We start from the raw sequence: 16,769 nt of genomic DNA on the forward strand, positions 1-16,769 counted from the left end.
TAAAAAACATGTCCACCCAAAGACATGTATACAAATATTCATAGCAGTATACTCATAATAGCTTCAAATTGGAAACAAACCAAATGTCTGCCAGCTGGTAAGTAAAAATAGGCAAACAAATTGTGATATAGTCATATAATAGAATATTACTCAGCCATGAAAAGGAACGAACTAATACATGTGACAATATAGATGAACCTTATAAACATTATACTAAACAAAGAAGCCATGTGCAGATACCACATAGTGTCTGATTCCCCTTTTAAGAAACAACTAAAAGTAAATCTATAGAGATTTACATATTCCTAGTAGCTAGGACTGGTGTGGGTTGTGATGTGCCTGCAAATGGTACCAGGTTTCTTTTCAGGGTGATGGAAATGTTCTCCAGTAGTGGTAGCACAACTCTATAAAAAAGTGCTAATTTCATTGAATTGTATATTGACAATGGTTACCTTCTGTGCTACATAGTTATACTTCATTAACGCTATTAAAACAAAATGGAAACAGTAACAAAGTCTTCACAGATAGGTCACCTAGCAGCAGCTGCCAGATCTGTGAACAATCCTTAATTTGGGGGCAAATTACCATATACTGAAATATATACATCTGAATCTCAGTTTACAGATATGCCTATAAAGATATGATACTTAATCTTTTTTCTTGGTAATTTTTTGGACCTCAAGCAGACTTATTTCTCTATAATTTCATAATTCCTCTAGAGTCAAGTGGAAGGCAATAAAGCACTGATAGAGAAAATAAAACACAATTTAAAGATTATTGTTCTTCTTACTCAGAGAAGTAAACTTGAAACATGAAAAAAAGGAACACAACAATAATAAAGATAATGAGAGCATTTCTCAAACATGATGTCAAGATCAAAAATAAAAACATCACCACATTTGCAACACTTAGTTTCCTTTCTATTCTCACCCCCGGCCAGGGCGGGGAATGCACCAGGCAGACAAAAGGAGAGGGAGTCTAAGTGCAGAGAGGGATCTGCTCATGGCAGGAGAAGCAGTAAGCAGCCTTGGAAAGAGCCCAGAGTCGAGGGGTTAGCCTCCCCAGACCCCCAACCCCTACCAGGCCTCCACCTTGCAGGTGCAGCCCCAGAGAGTCACAGCCCCCACTCAGGCTCCGAGAGCCGAGAACCGAGAGCTGATACAGACAGTGGGTTTGTGTGACAGCACAATTCCCGCCCTGCGAGAAGGCCTGGCCCGCGCACAGACAGCTGGAAGTCACTTCGACCCCCGATGACACCGCTCAAAGCCGCCTCTGTTTGGCTTTTTGATTCCTGATTGACGTTTGCTGGCGAGTGGAGATAAATGCCGGGCTGAGGACAATGTTGATCTGCTCTGACTATTCTCAGGGAAAGACTTTTCAGAATAACAAACAAAACAAAACAAAACCCAAAAACATTGGTGTGCTTAAGGGGCTGAATGGAACCCAAGAGGTCCAGGGAAGCAGGGCCGGGCCTTTCAAGGGGCTGCCAAGTCCATTGAGGAGTTAATTGTTTGGGTGTACAATGAGTTTATTCTGACCACATACAAAGAGCTTTCTCTTCCAGGTCCTTCAAAAGCACACGTGTCAAAGGGGACAGAGTAGGAATCTGTATTAATGGCATCTCTTGGGGTCTCGAAGACTGAGGAGCCTTGGAGAAGGAGGAAAAAAGAAACCACCACCCCCATCCTGAAATTCAGAAGGTCTCACTGCATCCCAAGTCCCCTTGACTCTTGGGCTCTGCCCAAATCATGTCACCCTTTTCCTTGTATTCTTTCAGGCTGCCACTGGCCATCTTTTACAAAGACTGGAGATAAACTTAACCTTGGTAGAACAGCTAGACGGTTCTTGCTTCTGAAGGGACCACATTTATGCCAGAACCTCCTCAGAGTGCATGACTCAGAGGCCTAAAGTAGAGAGGGAGATGACTCATGACAACTTTGCTTGTTTGCAAAAGTCCCTTAAGAATCTGGCCTGAAGCAGAGCAGAAGAACAGCAGGCTATCAATCCGTCTCCACATTTCCTGAGATGTATGTTCCATACCCAGCGAGGGTGAGAAATGTAAGTAAGCTGTTCAAATTCTAACCTTCAAGAGCAGAAGCTATCTGGACATTTCTTCAGGTCCTCTCCAGAGCAAGAGAACAATGCTTTGCCTTGTCTGCTCACCTGGTATTTCCTCCCCAAAGAAGGGAAAATAATATGCTTAAAGCCATCTTTTCACAAGCTCTTCCCCCACCTCCCCAAGCTCCACGTTTTCCTGAATAAGAGCAAAACCATGAGGCTGGTATAAAAGGTAGGCCAAAAATAGAAAAGGAAGATGGGGAGGACAACAAAGGAAAGGAGACAGGAGAGGAGGAGGAGGGTTAGGGGGAGGAGGGAAGGAGGGACATCGCCAGAGTAGAGTCAGCTCAGGCAGGGGTGGGTTCACATGGAAGCAGACTGCTCATTTCAACTTTATATTTTGAAATGATTGAAGAATACACAGGAAGTTGCAAAAACAACACAAAAAGGTCCCGTGTGCCCTTCACCCAGTTCCCCACATGGTAACATCTTTATAGGCAATATCATTGCATCGATAATCCATAATGATGAAAGTGACATCATTACAGAATATCAGAATCAGGAAATTGCTACTGTGGAGTCCACAAACCTTACTCCTGCTCCAGCCATCTCACACACACTTACGGGGGTGTGTGCGTGAGTGTGAGCACTTCTATGCAGTTCACAGAAGCACCGCCACAGTCGAGATGCAGAACAAGCCCATCATCACACACCTTCCTTGTGCTACCCTCTACGATCACGCTGTCCCACCTTATCCACCTCTCCTGGCAACCATGAACTCCCTCTCTACAAATCTGTCACTTTTACAGTTATAGACATGGAGACGTGCTGTGTCGGACCTTTTGAGAATGGCTTTTTCAACTTTGCAAAACGCTCTTGAGAGCCACTGTCATGGCACCTCTAACAGCCTCTCCCCCCTATTCTGAGTCCCAGTCCATGGCATGGGCACACCATAGTTTGTTTCACCAGTTGGAGGGTATTGGGGCTGCTACCATCTTTGATTATTACAGAAAAAGCTGATGTGATATTGGCATGCCGTTTTTTATGTGCACAAAAGCTTTAATTTCCCTGTAATAAAATGCTTAGGAGTATAGTTGCTAGATTATAATAAAAATATATGTTAAGTTGTTCAGTTTCTGAAGAAATTTCTAAGTATTTTCCCGAATGGTTGTGTCATTTTGAAAGATACAGTTTAGTTTCTCTGCACCTTCACCAGCTTTTATGTTTCTCTCTTCTTTTTCTTTTTCTTTTATTTTGGCTTCTTAATGGGTATATAGTAATGTCTAATCATAGTTTTAAATTTGCATTTACTTTATGGCTAGTGACCTTGAACATCTCTTTATTTATTTGCCCCTCCAGATTCGCTTTGGTGACATATCTGTATATATACCCACTTTTTTATTATAATGGTTTATTTTTACATCAGTTTGTGCCTTTTTCCATCTCAGCTGCAATCCCCGTGGGCTTCCCATCACCAATTCACACTTGTGCCATCACCATAGTCCCATGCACTTCCTCCCCCCCATTTTTGATCCCACTCCCCAACTCCACCCCCCCTAAAATGTCTCTGGTTATAAACCCATTTTTAATGGGGTTGTGTTTCAACTGTTAAATGTGGGAAAGTTCTCTCTAGCTTCTAAATATAAGCTCTATGTCAGATTACATGCTTTGCAACTATTTCCTCCCTGTCTCTTACCAAAATAATTCCCTGGCCAAGTTTTTAATTTTAAGCCCAATTTCTCCTTTTGTTGTTACTCTAAGACACCAAAGCTCTAGGTTCACCTAGCTTTAGGCTCTATAACTTGTCTCCTGTTTTCTTCTAAAAGTCTTACTTGCTCTACATTTCATGCCTAAGACATTTTGAGTCAGTTTTTGTATCGGCATCAGGCTGGGTTGAGGGTGCAGGCACTTTCTGTCTTGCATGTGGGCATATGGAGGCCCATTGCTACAGCATCACGCCTTGTAAGGACTGGACCTTCCTTCACTGAGTTGTATTTGCTCTTTCGTCAAAAATCAGTTTGCCGCACGTGTGTCGCCCCCTGCAGGGTTCTCATCTGCTCCACTGATGTTTGCATCTACACCTTGGTCAGCACCACACACTGCCTCGATTACTGTAACACTGTCAGTCCCCAAATTAGACAGAGCGTTATAAGTCTAACACTGTGACATCCCAGAAAAGATAAAAGAAAAGATAAACGATGGAGAAAGTGAAAAAAGCGGTGCTTGTCAGGGGTTATGTGGGACAGGTAAACGGGCAGAACAGAGGGGACTTTTAGGGCAGCGAAAGTATCCTGCAACCCATGGAATGTACAACACTGCGTGGCCCCTAATGTAAAACCATGGCCTCAGGTGATAGCGATGTGTCAGCTTAGGTTTCTCAATTGCAAGCATCGTTAATATGCGATATGAAGTATGTCAACGGTGGGGTGATGTGAAGTGTGGGATTACATCAATAATGGGGAGACATTATTGGCACGTGTGGGAGCAGAGGACAAGGTCCTGATCATTTGGCCATGCACCTAAAACTGTTCTAAAAAAAACACTACGCTTGAAAAGAAAAGTAAATAACATTTTTAAAGGGAGGAGTCACCGCATTTGTTTCAAAGAACTAAGACAAGCAGGGGTTGAAATTTTAGAAGGGGCCATGAAGGGAATAAAGCATTAAAGATTTTTGTTTAAAAAAAAATAAGTGATTTTTTTAAGATTTTATTTATTTATTGTTTTAAAATTACCTTAGCAATTCTACTTCCATAGAAATTCTAGAGTAAGCCGCCCTTGAGTCTCAGTTTTCCTGCACTGGGCAGAGAATCAGCGCAACAGAGCCTAAGAGTGGCCCTTCCGAGACCTTCGCCACAGGGGTGACGCTGCTCTCAGAGCTGCAGAGGAGGTGCTGGGCCTGCCCCTGCCGGGTCAACTGGCTGCAAGCCTGGCCTCCCTCCAACCTATGTGCCACTCCTGGAACTGGACTCTCTCAGCCAAGGAACAGTGAGCAAGTGAACATGTTCTCAGTTCCCTGGCAAGCTCTGAGCTGGCTCCCCTGTGCTCCGGGCACCCATAAAGGTACCCAGCACAGGGATCAAGAAACTCATCTCAGGCAACCTCCTTTGAGGTCTCTTCTTAGAAGTTCTTGCCATGGGTTAATCAGTCAGGCCAATTTGGAGGAGCTAGCTGGTTCTGCTTGTTGATGGATCCTCAGTGACTATAGCAAGCCTGACACTTAGCGAGTTCTCAATTAATACTTATAGAAGAAAAGAAGCAAGTACAAAACACCAGGGACTCCTAAGACTCTCAGAGAGGAATCTTTCCCAGGCCCCTCATTTCCTCCTCAGTTCTTGGAAATGGGGATGTGGCAGGATTTAGGATCCACCGCGCATGAACTTTCTTTCAGTAACCCTTGAATAGAGGCTAAGAGTAGCCATGCCGGGGAGCAGCTCCTATGGGAAGAAGAGAGCGTGAGCATGAAGGCACACGCCAGCACACTCATGCATGCCCTTCCTGCAACGCTGACTTGCTGAGAGGCTGGGTTTGGTCGGGGAGGGCTGGGGCACCAGGAAGCAGCACACACACACACACACACACACACACACAGTGCCCTTCCTCATGGGCTCTGAGCTGCCAGGGCACAGGTCCGTTTCCTGGAGCATGGGATCCAGAAGGAAGCGTCTCTACAAGGACATCCAATGTGACCAGGGGCCAACCCACAGATGTCATCAGCTGCCATCTCCATTCAAATTCTGCCCAGACTGGTAGATAAACAATAGATTTTTGCTCTCTTCTGGCAAATTCAAGAGACCAGCTACTGATCCAACCTCCCCTCAGTGCTGGAGAAGAAAAAACAGAGGCAGCTGGGTAGAGTCAAAGGCAAGTGAGCAGATTGACCTCCATGTGTAGAAGCCCCAAGGCAGCCAGCTTGCACACAGCAGCCAGGCTCGGGCAAAGGAGGACACCTCCTCCAGGTGTTCGGATCCCCGAGAAGGCTGAGGCTGCCTGCACCCCTCACCCTGCACGAAGATGGTCCCTCAGCTGTTTGCCCTGTCATTTGAACGACAAGGTCTCTGGATTGGCATGAACCTGTAGACCAGACTCCATGGGCAATTCTAAAAATAGAGACACAGAGAGGGACTCTATTGGAGAATAAAATGTGACTCATTCTCCTTGGATCATTCAGTGAGGCACTTAAAAAAAAAAGTCCTTGAAATTAAAGTCTGGTAAGTTTGGGAAGTTCCGCGCCCTCCAAGACAGGCTTGACAGATACAGAAGCCCATAGAGAGTATCAGCGGGTGTGCTAATGTTTTTGTTTTTCTCTTTCCTTAAATGGCTAACTCCCACAAGTAAGGAAATGGCTAACTCTTACAAGCAGGGAAAACAGCAAACGCCAAAAAACTTCTGATGACCATAAACTCTGGCCACTTTGGAGGCTCACCACCACAACTCGAAGGTCCTGAGTGCCCAGAAGAGCACTCACAGAAACCACTTCACAAGTGTCCCCTAACCCTTCTCGCATGTAGTCACTCACACCCCCATGCATGGCTAACCCCTCTGACACCTCACTTCGTGTCCCGTTAGCTTGGATGCTCTGCAAATATTCCCATCTACTCACATTAAGACCCTAACAAGAGGCTGCTCGGGAAAACGCTCGTCTTGGTTGGTCAGGAAAAGTGATGCAGGTAAAAATCTCCCAACTGTCAGCTTCCTTCAGACTACTCAGTGACACCAAGGCTGCATCCCGTGTCAACTTCTGCAGACTCCGACTGCTCTAGCAGCAGATTGTCGGGAGATTAAGGGGCCGCCGGGGGCCCTCTCCTCTCTTCTGCTATTCCTGCATAAAATCAATAAAATACATGTGCGTCCCTCCCACTCCCAAACACACACACACCCCTTCCATCTTTTTTCAAGGGCTGGGGCCAGAGCAGAAGAGGAGGGGCAGGCAGGATGGGAGAACCCCAGATCAATGGATATTTGAAACTCAAACACATGGCCCGGGACCCACACTGCACGTGTTAATTACCACACATGTGCCCATAAAGGGTCCGTTAAACACAGGGGCCCGAAGAACAGAGCGAGGGAAGGACATTCCAAGGGATTAAGTGAATAGTCTGAAGTTCTGACCCTCCTCCCCTCAGAGCACGGGCATCTGGGTAAGATAACAGCGCCTCCCTCCCCCCCCCCCCACTTCTCCCCTCGGGCCCACACCTGTGGATCCAGGAGCAGCGGCCCAGGCCTCCATCTGAGACCCAGCGGCTGTGACCTGCCACCTCCCGCCTCTCCCCCTCCCTTTCTCCACTATCTCTCCAGCCTCCTCTCCAGCCCCCTCCCGCCCTGACTTTCTCCGCCTCTCCTTGGAGGGCCGACTCCTGGCTGGCAACCAGAGTCTCCATCTCACAATGGGCCTTTTCATTCTTTCCAGGCAGTGAGAACCGATCCCTCCAAGCCCCGTCGGCAGAACGCGTTCCAAAAGGCCAGAGGGTGGGGAAAGCAAGTGCTGGGTGCGCAGACCCTGCCCCTCACAACACCGGACCTCGGGCCTCCCCTCCTCCTAGCCACAGCCCTCACCCTGCTGCCCAGGGGCTCTGGCGGCCCAGCACGGCTCTGTGCACAGGGCCGCGGGCGCTGGCTCCAGAAAGATGTCTTCTAGGAGACCCCACGTGTGGCACAAGCTCAGACAAGGAGGCTTTGTGTCTTCCCACCTGCTGCCCTCCGGAGCACATTCCATTCTTAAGTGGCAGCTGAAAGAGGGACCTCAGCAGACCGACACAGGATATTACAAATGCCCTCTCACACCCTGCTCCCATTCAAACCCCAGCTTCCTGGACAGGTGTGACTTCAGGTGGCCCTTCCTACAGGTGGCCTGAACCTGCTGCGCACTGCACTGCCCAGGCAGACAAAGAAACAAGGCTGAGCCCCGATCCTGACCTTCCAAGTACAGGGAAAGAGCAGCCACCCACAGAGGTCAAGACTCCTGGCACGTGAGTCCTGGCACCAGCACCTCTGGCCTCTCACCAAAGAGGAGCCTCTGTAGAACCATCTGGGAGAGGGGAGCCCATCTGGGGAAGGAGCGCGAAGAGCTGGGAACTTGTCTCAGAGAGGAGGCTTTAGTCTCTCCCTTCCCCATTTCGGCCCCATCCTTGAGGAAATCAAGCCCCCCTCTTCCAGATGGAGTCAAGAGAGCAAGAGAGGGACCACAGCTCGTTTCTTAATGCAGAGCCCCTCGGGTGGGGTGCAGCTGTCCACGCGGTGTAGCGACCGCATCCCACGGCCAGCCGCTTTCTTGGCGGTCGCTTTATTCAGCACCGTGCTCTCCTTGGGTGGGGAACCTCTGTGTGGTCAGTTTTGCACGACTGCCATTCTCTTGTCTCCCACCAGGACCTCATGTCGAGGACCAGCGGAGATGTTCCTGAAGGCTGCCGGTGCAGCGAGCAGGACCGAAGGCGCTCCTCTTCCAGCCCCAGGCCACTGGAGCAGACACACACTGTCCCAGCGCTGACAACTCCAGGTCTTTGCAGAAGGAAACATGTGTGCCCCGGTCCCCCTTTCCCACCAAGGAAGAACTCACACTCATGGCCATGTCTCCCTGTTTGGGAACGGACCTGGAAAGACTGCTCCCAGTCCCCACTTACTTATTCCTGCTCACGGGAAGGAGCCGTCCAGCTGGCCCACGGGCCCAGGTTCCTAGCGACTGGGCCATAGCAGAGCCACACTCCACTTGCAGGTCTTCTTGGAGCGCCTGCAGCAGGGCTCCCGACGCTCACCTCCTGCATTCAGGCCGTGTGCCTTCGCCTCCTCTCTCCATCCTGGAGAACAGCCCCAGGAGCAGGGCCTTGGGCTCCCTGGGGCTCCCTGGGGCTGTGTGTAAGACAAGCCTGTACACCTGGCCCTCGCTCTCCAGGTGGACTCCACGCTCCCGCTGAGTGTCCAGCCCCCAAGACCAGCTTCTGCCATTCTCCTCCTTGCCTGTGGAGAGCTAAGTCCTGGCCGGGAGCCAGTCTCCCTCATCTTATAATACTCAAGCCCAGCCAGGGACCCCTGTCTGGGTTTAAGTGGAGAATCGAAAACGGGGGTTCTGGAGTGCTTGCACACACAAGTTGATAACAATTACCAAGCGATCAATGCTCTGCGTATGTCCTGGAGCAGAGAGGCAGTGGCTCTCAGTGTCTTCACACTGGGGGTCACAGCCAGTGGGGCCAGGCCTAGTCCTCATCTTGGCAGGTCCACTCAGACAAGACCTTAATTAGAACCAATTACTATGAGGCTGACCTACATAATTTGCAGGGTTCAGCATGACATGAAAATGCAAGGTCCTTTGTTCAAAAAGTGTGTGGTGGTGGTCGGGGGGGGACATTCAAAGGCACTAACATATAAAGTGTTCCCCTCTATTTCAAAATCTCTCTCTTTGTCATGATGCTTTTGAATTTGCGATTTAATGTTCTGGGTAAAGAAAAATCAAAATTTGAAGTGCACTTCAGAAACCCATGCAGGCACCACAAAGACAATAAAGCTTAGAGTCTTCCACACTGATAGATGGTCCCAGGAGTGGGCAGTGGACACACGTGTACATGGACTTTGTCTGCTCCTGCACGGGTCTTGTCATCCCGTGAACTTCACTTACAAAATACAAGTTTAAAGGCAAAAAAAAAAAAGTATTTCAAGACCACTGCAGAGGTCGCAAGCCCACGGAGCCAGCCTTCGTGTAAGTGAAGAGATCTGGATGTGCTGGAACAATAGCTCAGAACTCAAGGAGGAAAAACCTGCTCAAAGGGGCTTCTAAAATAGAGCCAGCACAGACTTGCTCACCTCCCGTCACCACAATTTCTGATTCATCTTAGCCACTCACATAGCTCACATAGTTGAGCAATGGATCTCCACAGGGAAGGAAGAATTGCGGGGTCCCCACCAGTTCTGTGGATTGCTCTTGCTCACCAAAATTCTGGTGTCCACCTCTATACAAGCCTAACCCCCTCCAGTGCTTCTTGGAGAAACACTAACTAAAAATGGAGAGTTTCTGCAGGCAAGGCACTAGCTTTCACCCTAGGCTCTCTCCATCTTGCCTAAGAATTCCTGCTTGGGCTGGCTTTCAGAGCAAACATTTGGATAAAGCATAAAACTCTACTCACCTTTCCTGCCTGAGTTACTCTGGCTCAAGGGCTTGTCGGTGACTGAACCTTGGGTATGAGAGGAGACAAAAACACAGACATTCAGGAAGCATCCCAGTTGGTTTCTTTCAAAGGGTTGGCACAGCCTGATGTTACGTGCATCTGGAGCTATTTGTATATACACACCTACATGCACATGCATTCATAATAGTACACACATCTAAGAGCATTATATACAAACTGAATACATACATACAAGTCCAGTGGGGTTGTTTAACATCAATGGCACTGATATCACAGCACCCATTGAGTTGAACCATGACTTCCAGTCATGAGCAACAGTCATGAGCCGATTTCACAAAGTTCTACATCCCTATGCCATTCCAATAACTGCCTCTCACTTCTACTTCCATTACCTCTACTTCCCACTGTCTCCATGTTCTGAGCCATTTCCCATCAGTGGACCAACAGAAAAGAATCCCCTGTTACTGCAAGTGCAATGATTGACATCCCTTGCTGGTTATGGCAGGAAATCGGCAATTTTCCATCTGCATTAAGTAGAAAATTGTTGGCCCAATTGTACTGAATGGGCCAAAATAGTCTGAAGCATGGAAACAATTTTCTAGATGAGCCTGTTCCTCCAGGAGAGGATAGTGGTGGATTGGGCCAAAAGCTTTGCCCTGTTATGTTGGGATGCTCTGTGTTCCTATCTGATCACCCGAACCCCATGACACCTGTCCACTCTGTGAAACCCAACCCCACGCAGGCAGGGTAGGGCCAGCTGGTCCATGAAAGGGCGTCTGTGGCACTCCCACCAGCAAAAGAAAAGAAAGAATCCAAATTTCCCTAATTTATAGGACACCCCTTTTCTATAGACTAGTTCTGTGATAATTCAATTATATTCCCCCTCATGACTTACTCCTAGTGCATTTGTTTGCTTTAAATGAAACTTTCCAGGTCATCTGCAAGGAGAGCTTATTTCTGCCCCTCCCCACACAAACCCAATTAAGGTTTCCAGTTTCCATGTAAACCACAAATAAAGTAAACTTTCCTTGTTGGCCTGCAAATCTTGGTTTCCTAATGTAGAAACTGACTTCCCTTCCTACCAACGTTTCCCTTAATATAGAAGGGCCAATAGAAAAGGGAATAAAATTTTGTTGAAAGAGAGAGGAAGAAGAGAAAGGGAAAAGGGTAGAAAAAAACAGAAAAGTTGGACTACGAGTCTTTGGAATTTCCCACTGGCTTTAGAAGAATGTTTTATATTTTGCTTGCACTTAAAAATCCAAAATAAATTAAAAAAATAAAACTTCTTTACATAGATTCGGAGAAATATTAAGTAAATGGTGGGTGGGATAGAATTTTTTGAATGAGGACTGAACCACATGTTGAATTAAAGGAATGTTACCCAAGTCCTTTACCATCTACATGGAAATGGAGACTGTAAGACTTATGAAAACCCATAATTCACAATTCCTTGGGGTTGGCAAAATTTCTCTCTGTTTATAAAGCTGAAAGTAGAAGAGATTCAATTTTTTGCTATGGAGTGGTGCAGTGCGTCACTCTGAAGCAGGAGTTTCCTGACTTATCTAATCATTAGAACCATCTGAGAAGCTTCTTAAACATGTGGATTCCAGGTCTCACTTCAGACCAAGTGGACCATAATATGAGAAGGAGTCTCAACACCTCAGGTTTTTCAAATTTCCCAAGCACTGGTGATGATCAGCCATATTTAAGGGTCACTATTATGAAGGACAGACATCACTAATTGACCATCACAGTCTTGGATGATAGACTCCACAAAACCAATCTCTATAAAGTACTCCCAGCAACCAGACCACACAAGCTAGAAACTTTTATGCCATGTTTGTTCTAGGGGTTATAGCCCAAGGTTGGAAGGAGAGAATTGAACCAGGAACCTACACTCAAAATAAATAAATCTGTGCACATAGGCATATACTGATACTATCACTCAACTGACTATAGAGAAGACATGAAATCCTCCTGACCTGGAAGAGGGTTCATAACTACCACCCAAGACTACCACCAGTCTTTCAAAGGCTCCCCCACAAGATGCAGGAGACCAGCCAAGGGGTCTCCCTCCAACCCTTGTCTCTCTTCCCGCCCCTCCCCACGGTACCTGAACATACAGGAGTTTTATTCTGCACAGAAGAACCACTGATGGGCTTCCCATCTGGGGTGACACACCAGCAGTACCCTGTGTAAGTGTGGCACTGCACCTGTTCAGGGAAGAGGGAAGGGGGGAGAGAATCGTCAGTCTTGGGTCACAGCAGCAATATCATCTTCCCTCTTTCAGAGCATGACCAGTATGGCCAGTGAGCGCCTTCCACCCCTGGCTTCCCAGCATCTTCTCTCTGTCCCTGGGGGTCTCTTGCAGGGAGTCAGTCAGTCAACAGCAATGATTCTGTGTGTTCTATATGACTCCCCTGCACAACCACCATGACTTATGTACATACTTCTTATTGTTTTTAGCACTTCAGAGCTTACATTATACTTAAATGTGCTTTCTGGGTTTTTCCCTCTCACCAGTACATTTCCCCCCAATCACCGGCACACACTCCCATCAACTGTAAAAAAAAAAAACTCTGATTGGTGAACTGGCACATTAGAATGTCACCACTGCACGTTGATAGGTTCCTTCTTTAAAAGTAGAGGCAAGTGACAAGCTTATCTTCTCCCTCCAGCTTTTCTGTTTATGTTGGCCATGTGGCGCTCCTGAAGCAAGGGTGCAGGTGATGGGGTAAGGTAAGAAAAAGGCCCCTGGAGGCCCCACTGCACCACTGTGTGATTTTTCCTCCAGCCTCCATGAGCAGGTCCTGTCTGGGGACACTCGATGAAATAGGACTTCTGTTCCTTTCAGAAAGACCTGTCTTTCTCTCCCAACAACTGCCACTCTGCCCACCCCTTCCCACCATCCTCTCCCTGTGCTGTCTGCACAGGGTTCTAGCCACAAGCAGGGCCATCAGTCTCCCACTCCAGACTATGCCATGATTCACCACTGGACTCAGGATAGAGAGAAGCCTCGTGTGTGTAACATTCAGGTGTTCCATACTCTGCCACCTGGCTCTCTCTGCAGCCTCAGTGTGCACCCACAGCCTCAGTGTGCTCCACACACACCCTTCAGTCCAGCACAACGAAGGGTGACAGACACAGCCACTTTTCATGATTCTAAGCCACTGTTCTCTCCAACCCTTCAGTCTGTCGAAATACCAGCCTTAGCCATCCCTGACCCACCCTTAACACTCCCTGCATTCTCATCTCAACTCTCCATGTGTCCCAAACTTACTATCTCCTTTTCCTCCTTCCTTTCTCTCTCCACACACCGGTGCCCCAAAATTCTGAACCCTCAAGCTATAACTATTGATCTCTCAGGTACATGTCTCTCCTAGCCTTTCAGTTTCCTAAAGACTCCACACTGGTTATTGGATACTCCAAGCGTCTAGCATAATGTCAGAAGTCTACTTGGTCAACTAAATAAATACACGGATTATTTTATTTCCTTAATTCTTAGTCTTCATCAATTCTAAAAATGCAACTGCAATGGAAACAATCCCACCACCTTAAATGTAGATCTCAATGGCAAGGTGTGTGTCAATCACAAAGATATTAAGATGGGAGGAGGGGAGTGTGCTCTTGGGATCAAGGACATCTTGGAGTTGAGGAAAGTTGGTAATCGCATACAAACTTGTGATGGGCATACAAGAGAGCTCTGGTCGCCTGGGTGAAATTCAGGCATGATTAATAAGGCAGAAAGAAGGGCTCCTTGGTGGCACAGAGGTTAAAGACACAGCACTATTAAACTATCAGCAGCCGGCCCTCCCTGGTGGCGCAGCGGGTTAAAGCACTGCACTGAGAAGCTAAAGCCACTTCCGCATGAGTTCGATTCCTGCCTGCCCCGGAGGAGACCACATGGCGTGGCAGACCTCTCCTGACCCGCCCACTGCTCCCCTCAGCAGTATACTTCGTTGATCTGCCTGTTCTGCTCCCCACTCTGTCTCTGGTGAAGTCTCTCACTGCCCCTAAGTCTCTGGCCTGTACCCCAGTTCTGTATGTACAAATAAATAAATCTAAAAAAAAAACTATCAGCAGCCACTGATATCAGCACGAGCTCCATCCCCAGCCAGGGAGGTGACCCACATGGTGCAGCAGCCCTCCTGTCTCACCTGCTCCCCTCAGCAGTGGTCTGCCTGTTCTGCTCCCCACTGTCTCTGGTGAGTGCTCTCACTCCCTTGCATCTCTGGCCTACATCCCACTTCTTGTATGCATAAATAAATAAATCTTTAAAAAAATAAATAAGGCAGAAAGGTTAAAGAAAGGCTGCTGCTCTTGAGTACATACCAAGCACTATGGCTTTCCCCCAAATAAATTCAATGAGGACCTACTTGCAGAAATCAGAGAAGGAGAGGAACAGCATCTTGTCCTAGGCAGTATGACTGTAGATAGGCAAGGCATGTGCCTGGACTGTCCAGGCACAGAGAGCATTTTTCAGTGCCTTTGGCCTACCGCCATATTCTACCCCGCATCTCATGGAGACAATCCATAAACCCCATGGACATGACTGCTACCCCAGAAAGCTCATTCAAAATCAGCCCCTGGGCTGAGTCAGTGTTGATGCTGAAAAAGTCTAAAGGTGGAACAGAAAGAAACCCAGACAGACCTGGGTTTGAGTCCAGCAATGATCGAAGCAAGTTCATTACTTAGCTCCTGGAGCTCCATCTATAAAATGGAGCTAATAATGCCATGCCTGGGGGCTCTGGCAAGGAAACAGCTAGCGTGAGCCAGAGCCTGGTGTGGGGCGATGGCCGGATACAGGGTGGCTGTGATGATGGCTGCTCACAGGGTGTGAGAAACACCTGGCGGGCTGGCCTTCTCTTGGGCCCGAGCGCCCCAAAAGCCCCAGAGGCCCAGGTGGAAACACGGCTTTGGAGTTTGCCTCTCTGATTCTGCCGGCTTTGTAGGGGAGCATTCCTAGAGACATTCCTCACCAGTGCCAGCATTTAACGGGGCCTGGCTAGTCATTCCTCCTCCTTGGCCAATAATCACTCTGGGGAACCTGTCCCTGGGGCTGACTCACACCCAGGCCCCTGGACTCCCTCAGACAAGGCCGGCCTCTCCTTACCCTGAGGACTCCACCCCCCCTCCCCCAGGTCTAGAACCCCAGACTGTGCCTCCAGCCCAATGCTGTCTGCCAAGGCCAGGTGCTACGATCCAAGAGGCCACCCTGGACTGAAAGTCCCCTCTTCTGGTCAAGCGGATCCCAGCCAAGGCTACTGGGGACAGAGCTAAACACGAGTAAGAAGATAAGCCCAGAGCTTTGTGTCAGGGATATAATCTTTCCGCCACTCAGCAGGGCGAGGGCAGCATGCTCACTGAGAGGGCCCTTTGTGACCCCTACGCATGGACACTGCCTTCAACCCCAGCCGGGCCACAGCCCCTTGCTCCCCAGGGCCCTCAGCATTTCCCTCCATCAGGCTGCACAAAATAGACTCCGATTCCAGATTTCAAAATGCTCGGGCTAAAAGTTACTTCCAAGCCCTTTTGAGTTTTACAACTGGACTCAAGAGAGAAACCATTGTAGATTCCTCTGAGGTCTGGGGTACACAGACATGGACACACCTGCCTCAGGTGGGCTACAGAGGAGAGGGCTTCGGTGAACAAAAGAGGGCAAAGAGGGTCCAAGCAGGGTCTCCAGCTCAGGGACACGCATGTGATTAAGATCACGTCCCCTCACTGCAGGGACCCTTTGTGGATCAGCCCGTGAGTCTCCACTCAGGGGGAGATAGTACGTGTCTTGGGGGGTTTTCACAACGGATTCTTGAAGAAACACAACAAGGAGACACAAAGAGGTTGCCATGGAGACAGCCTGCACCCACCTTCCTTACCTAGCCAGTGCCGCCATTTAAGTTAACCACTTCCCACCTACGGAGCCCAAACCAAGACGGAGTCTACTCACTTCTTTTCCCCAAGGAACGATGATAACACCCACCTCACCTGGTTGCTGGAGGGATTAAATTAGATAATGTAAATAAAGCAGTTAACCCCTATGGTGAGTGTCCAATGAAGCTTGGCTATTTTTCCACTGTCTGATTTTTCAGCAACCTATCTGCACACTCAGAAAGGGCACAGACAGCCTCTCTGGTGGAAACGAAAGTACATTCTGTTCTCACCAGCCCCAGGGGAAGGGGCAGCCAGTCTAAAGTGAGCAAAAGGTTTGAAAAAGTTTGATGGGAGGAGAAGGGGGAGGTTGGTTTTCATAGAGCAACAGCTCTATCACTCTTAGGGCTGCGGGGGTGTGGGGAATGTGGGAAAAGATAAGGCTTCTTGCAGAAAGCTACAGGATGTAAGTTCTACAGAACTTATATAGATGGTTTATACATACATGAGCAAGAGGAAAATGCTACAGCTTTACCTTGCTCCCTTGCAAAGTAATTTGTTCTTTTAAAAGAATTAGTGGGCCCTCCGTGGTGGCACAGCGGGTTAAAGCACAGCACTGAGAATCTAAAGCCGCTTCTGCATGAGTTCGATTCCCACCTGCCCGGGAGGTGACCACATGGCGCGGCAGACCTCTCCTGACCCGCCCGCTGCTCCCCTCAGCAGTGTACT

General features: G+C 48.3%; 1 protein-coding gene across 2 annotated transcripts in view; it reads right to left on the reverse strand.

The window, feature by feature from the left end:
- Positions 1–16,769, reverse strand: part of SMOC1 (SPARC related modular calcium binding 1) — a 138,590-nt gene that overhangs the window by 40,703 nt on the left and 81,118 nt on the right. For both annotated transcript variants that reach the window (XM_012724657.1, XM_012724656.1), the window contains exons 4-5: positions 12,286–12,385; positions 10,170–10,217 (exon numbers count right to left, since the gene is read on the reverse strand). In XM_012724657.1, the coding sequence (XP_012580111.1) occupies positions 10,170–10,217; positions 12,286–12,385 (148 nt within the window). The remainder of the gene's footprint in view (positions 1–10,169; positions 10,218–12,285; positions 12,386–16,769) is intronic.

The sequence above is a fragment of the Condylura cristata genome, unplaced genomic scaffold, assembly GCF_000260355.1.
Source record: "Condylura cristata isolate star-nosed mole 26May11 unplaced genomic scaffold, ConCri1.0 scaffold00013, whole genome shotgun sequence".
Taxonomy (NCBI): domain Eukaryota; kingdom Metazoa; phylum Chordata; class Mammalia; order Eulipotyphla; family Talpidae; genus Condylura; species Condylura cristata.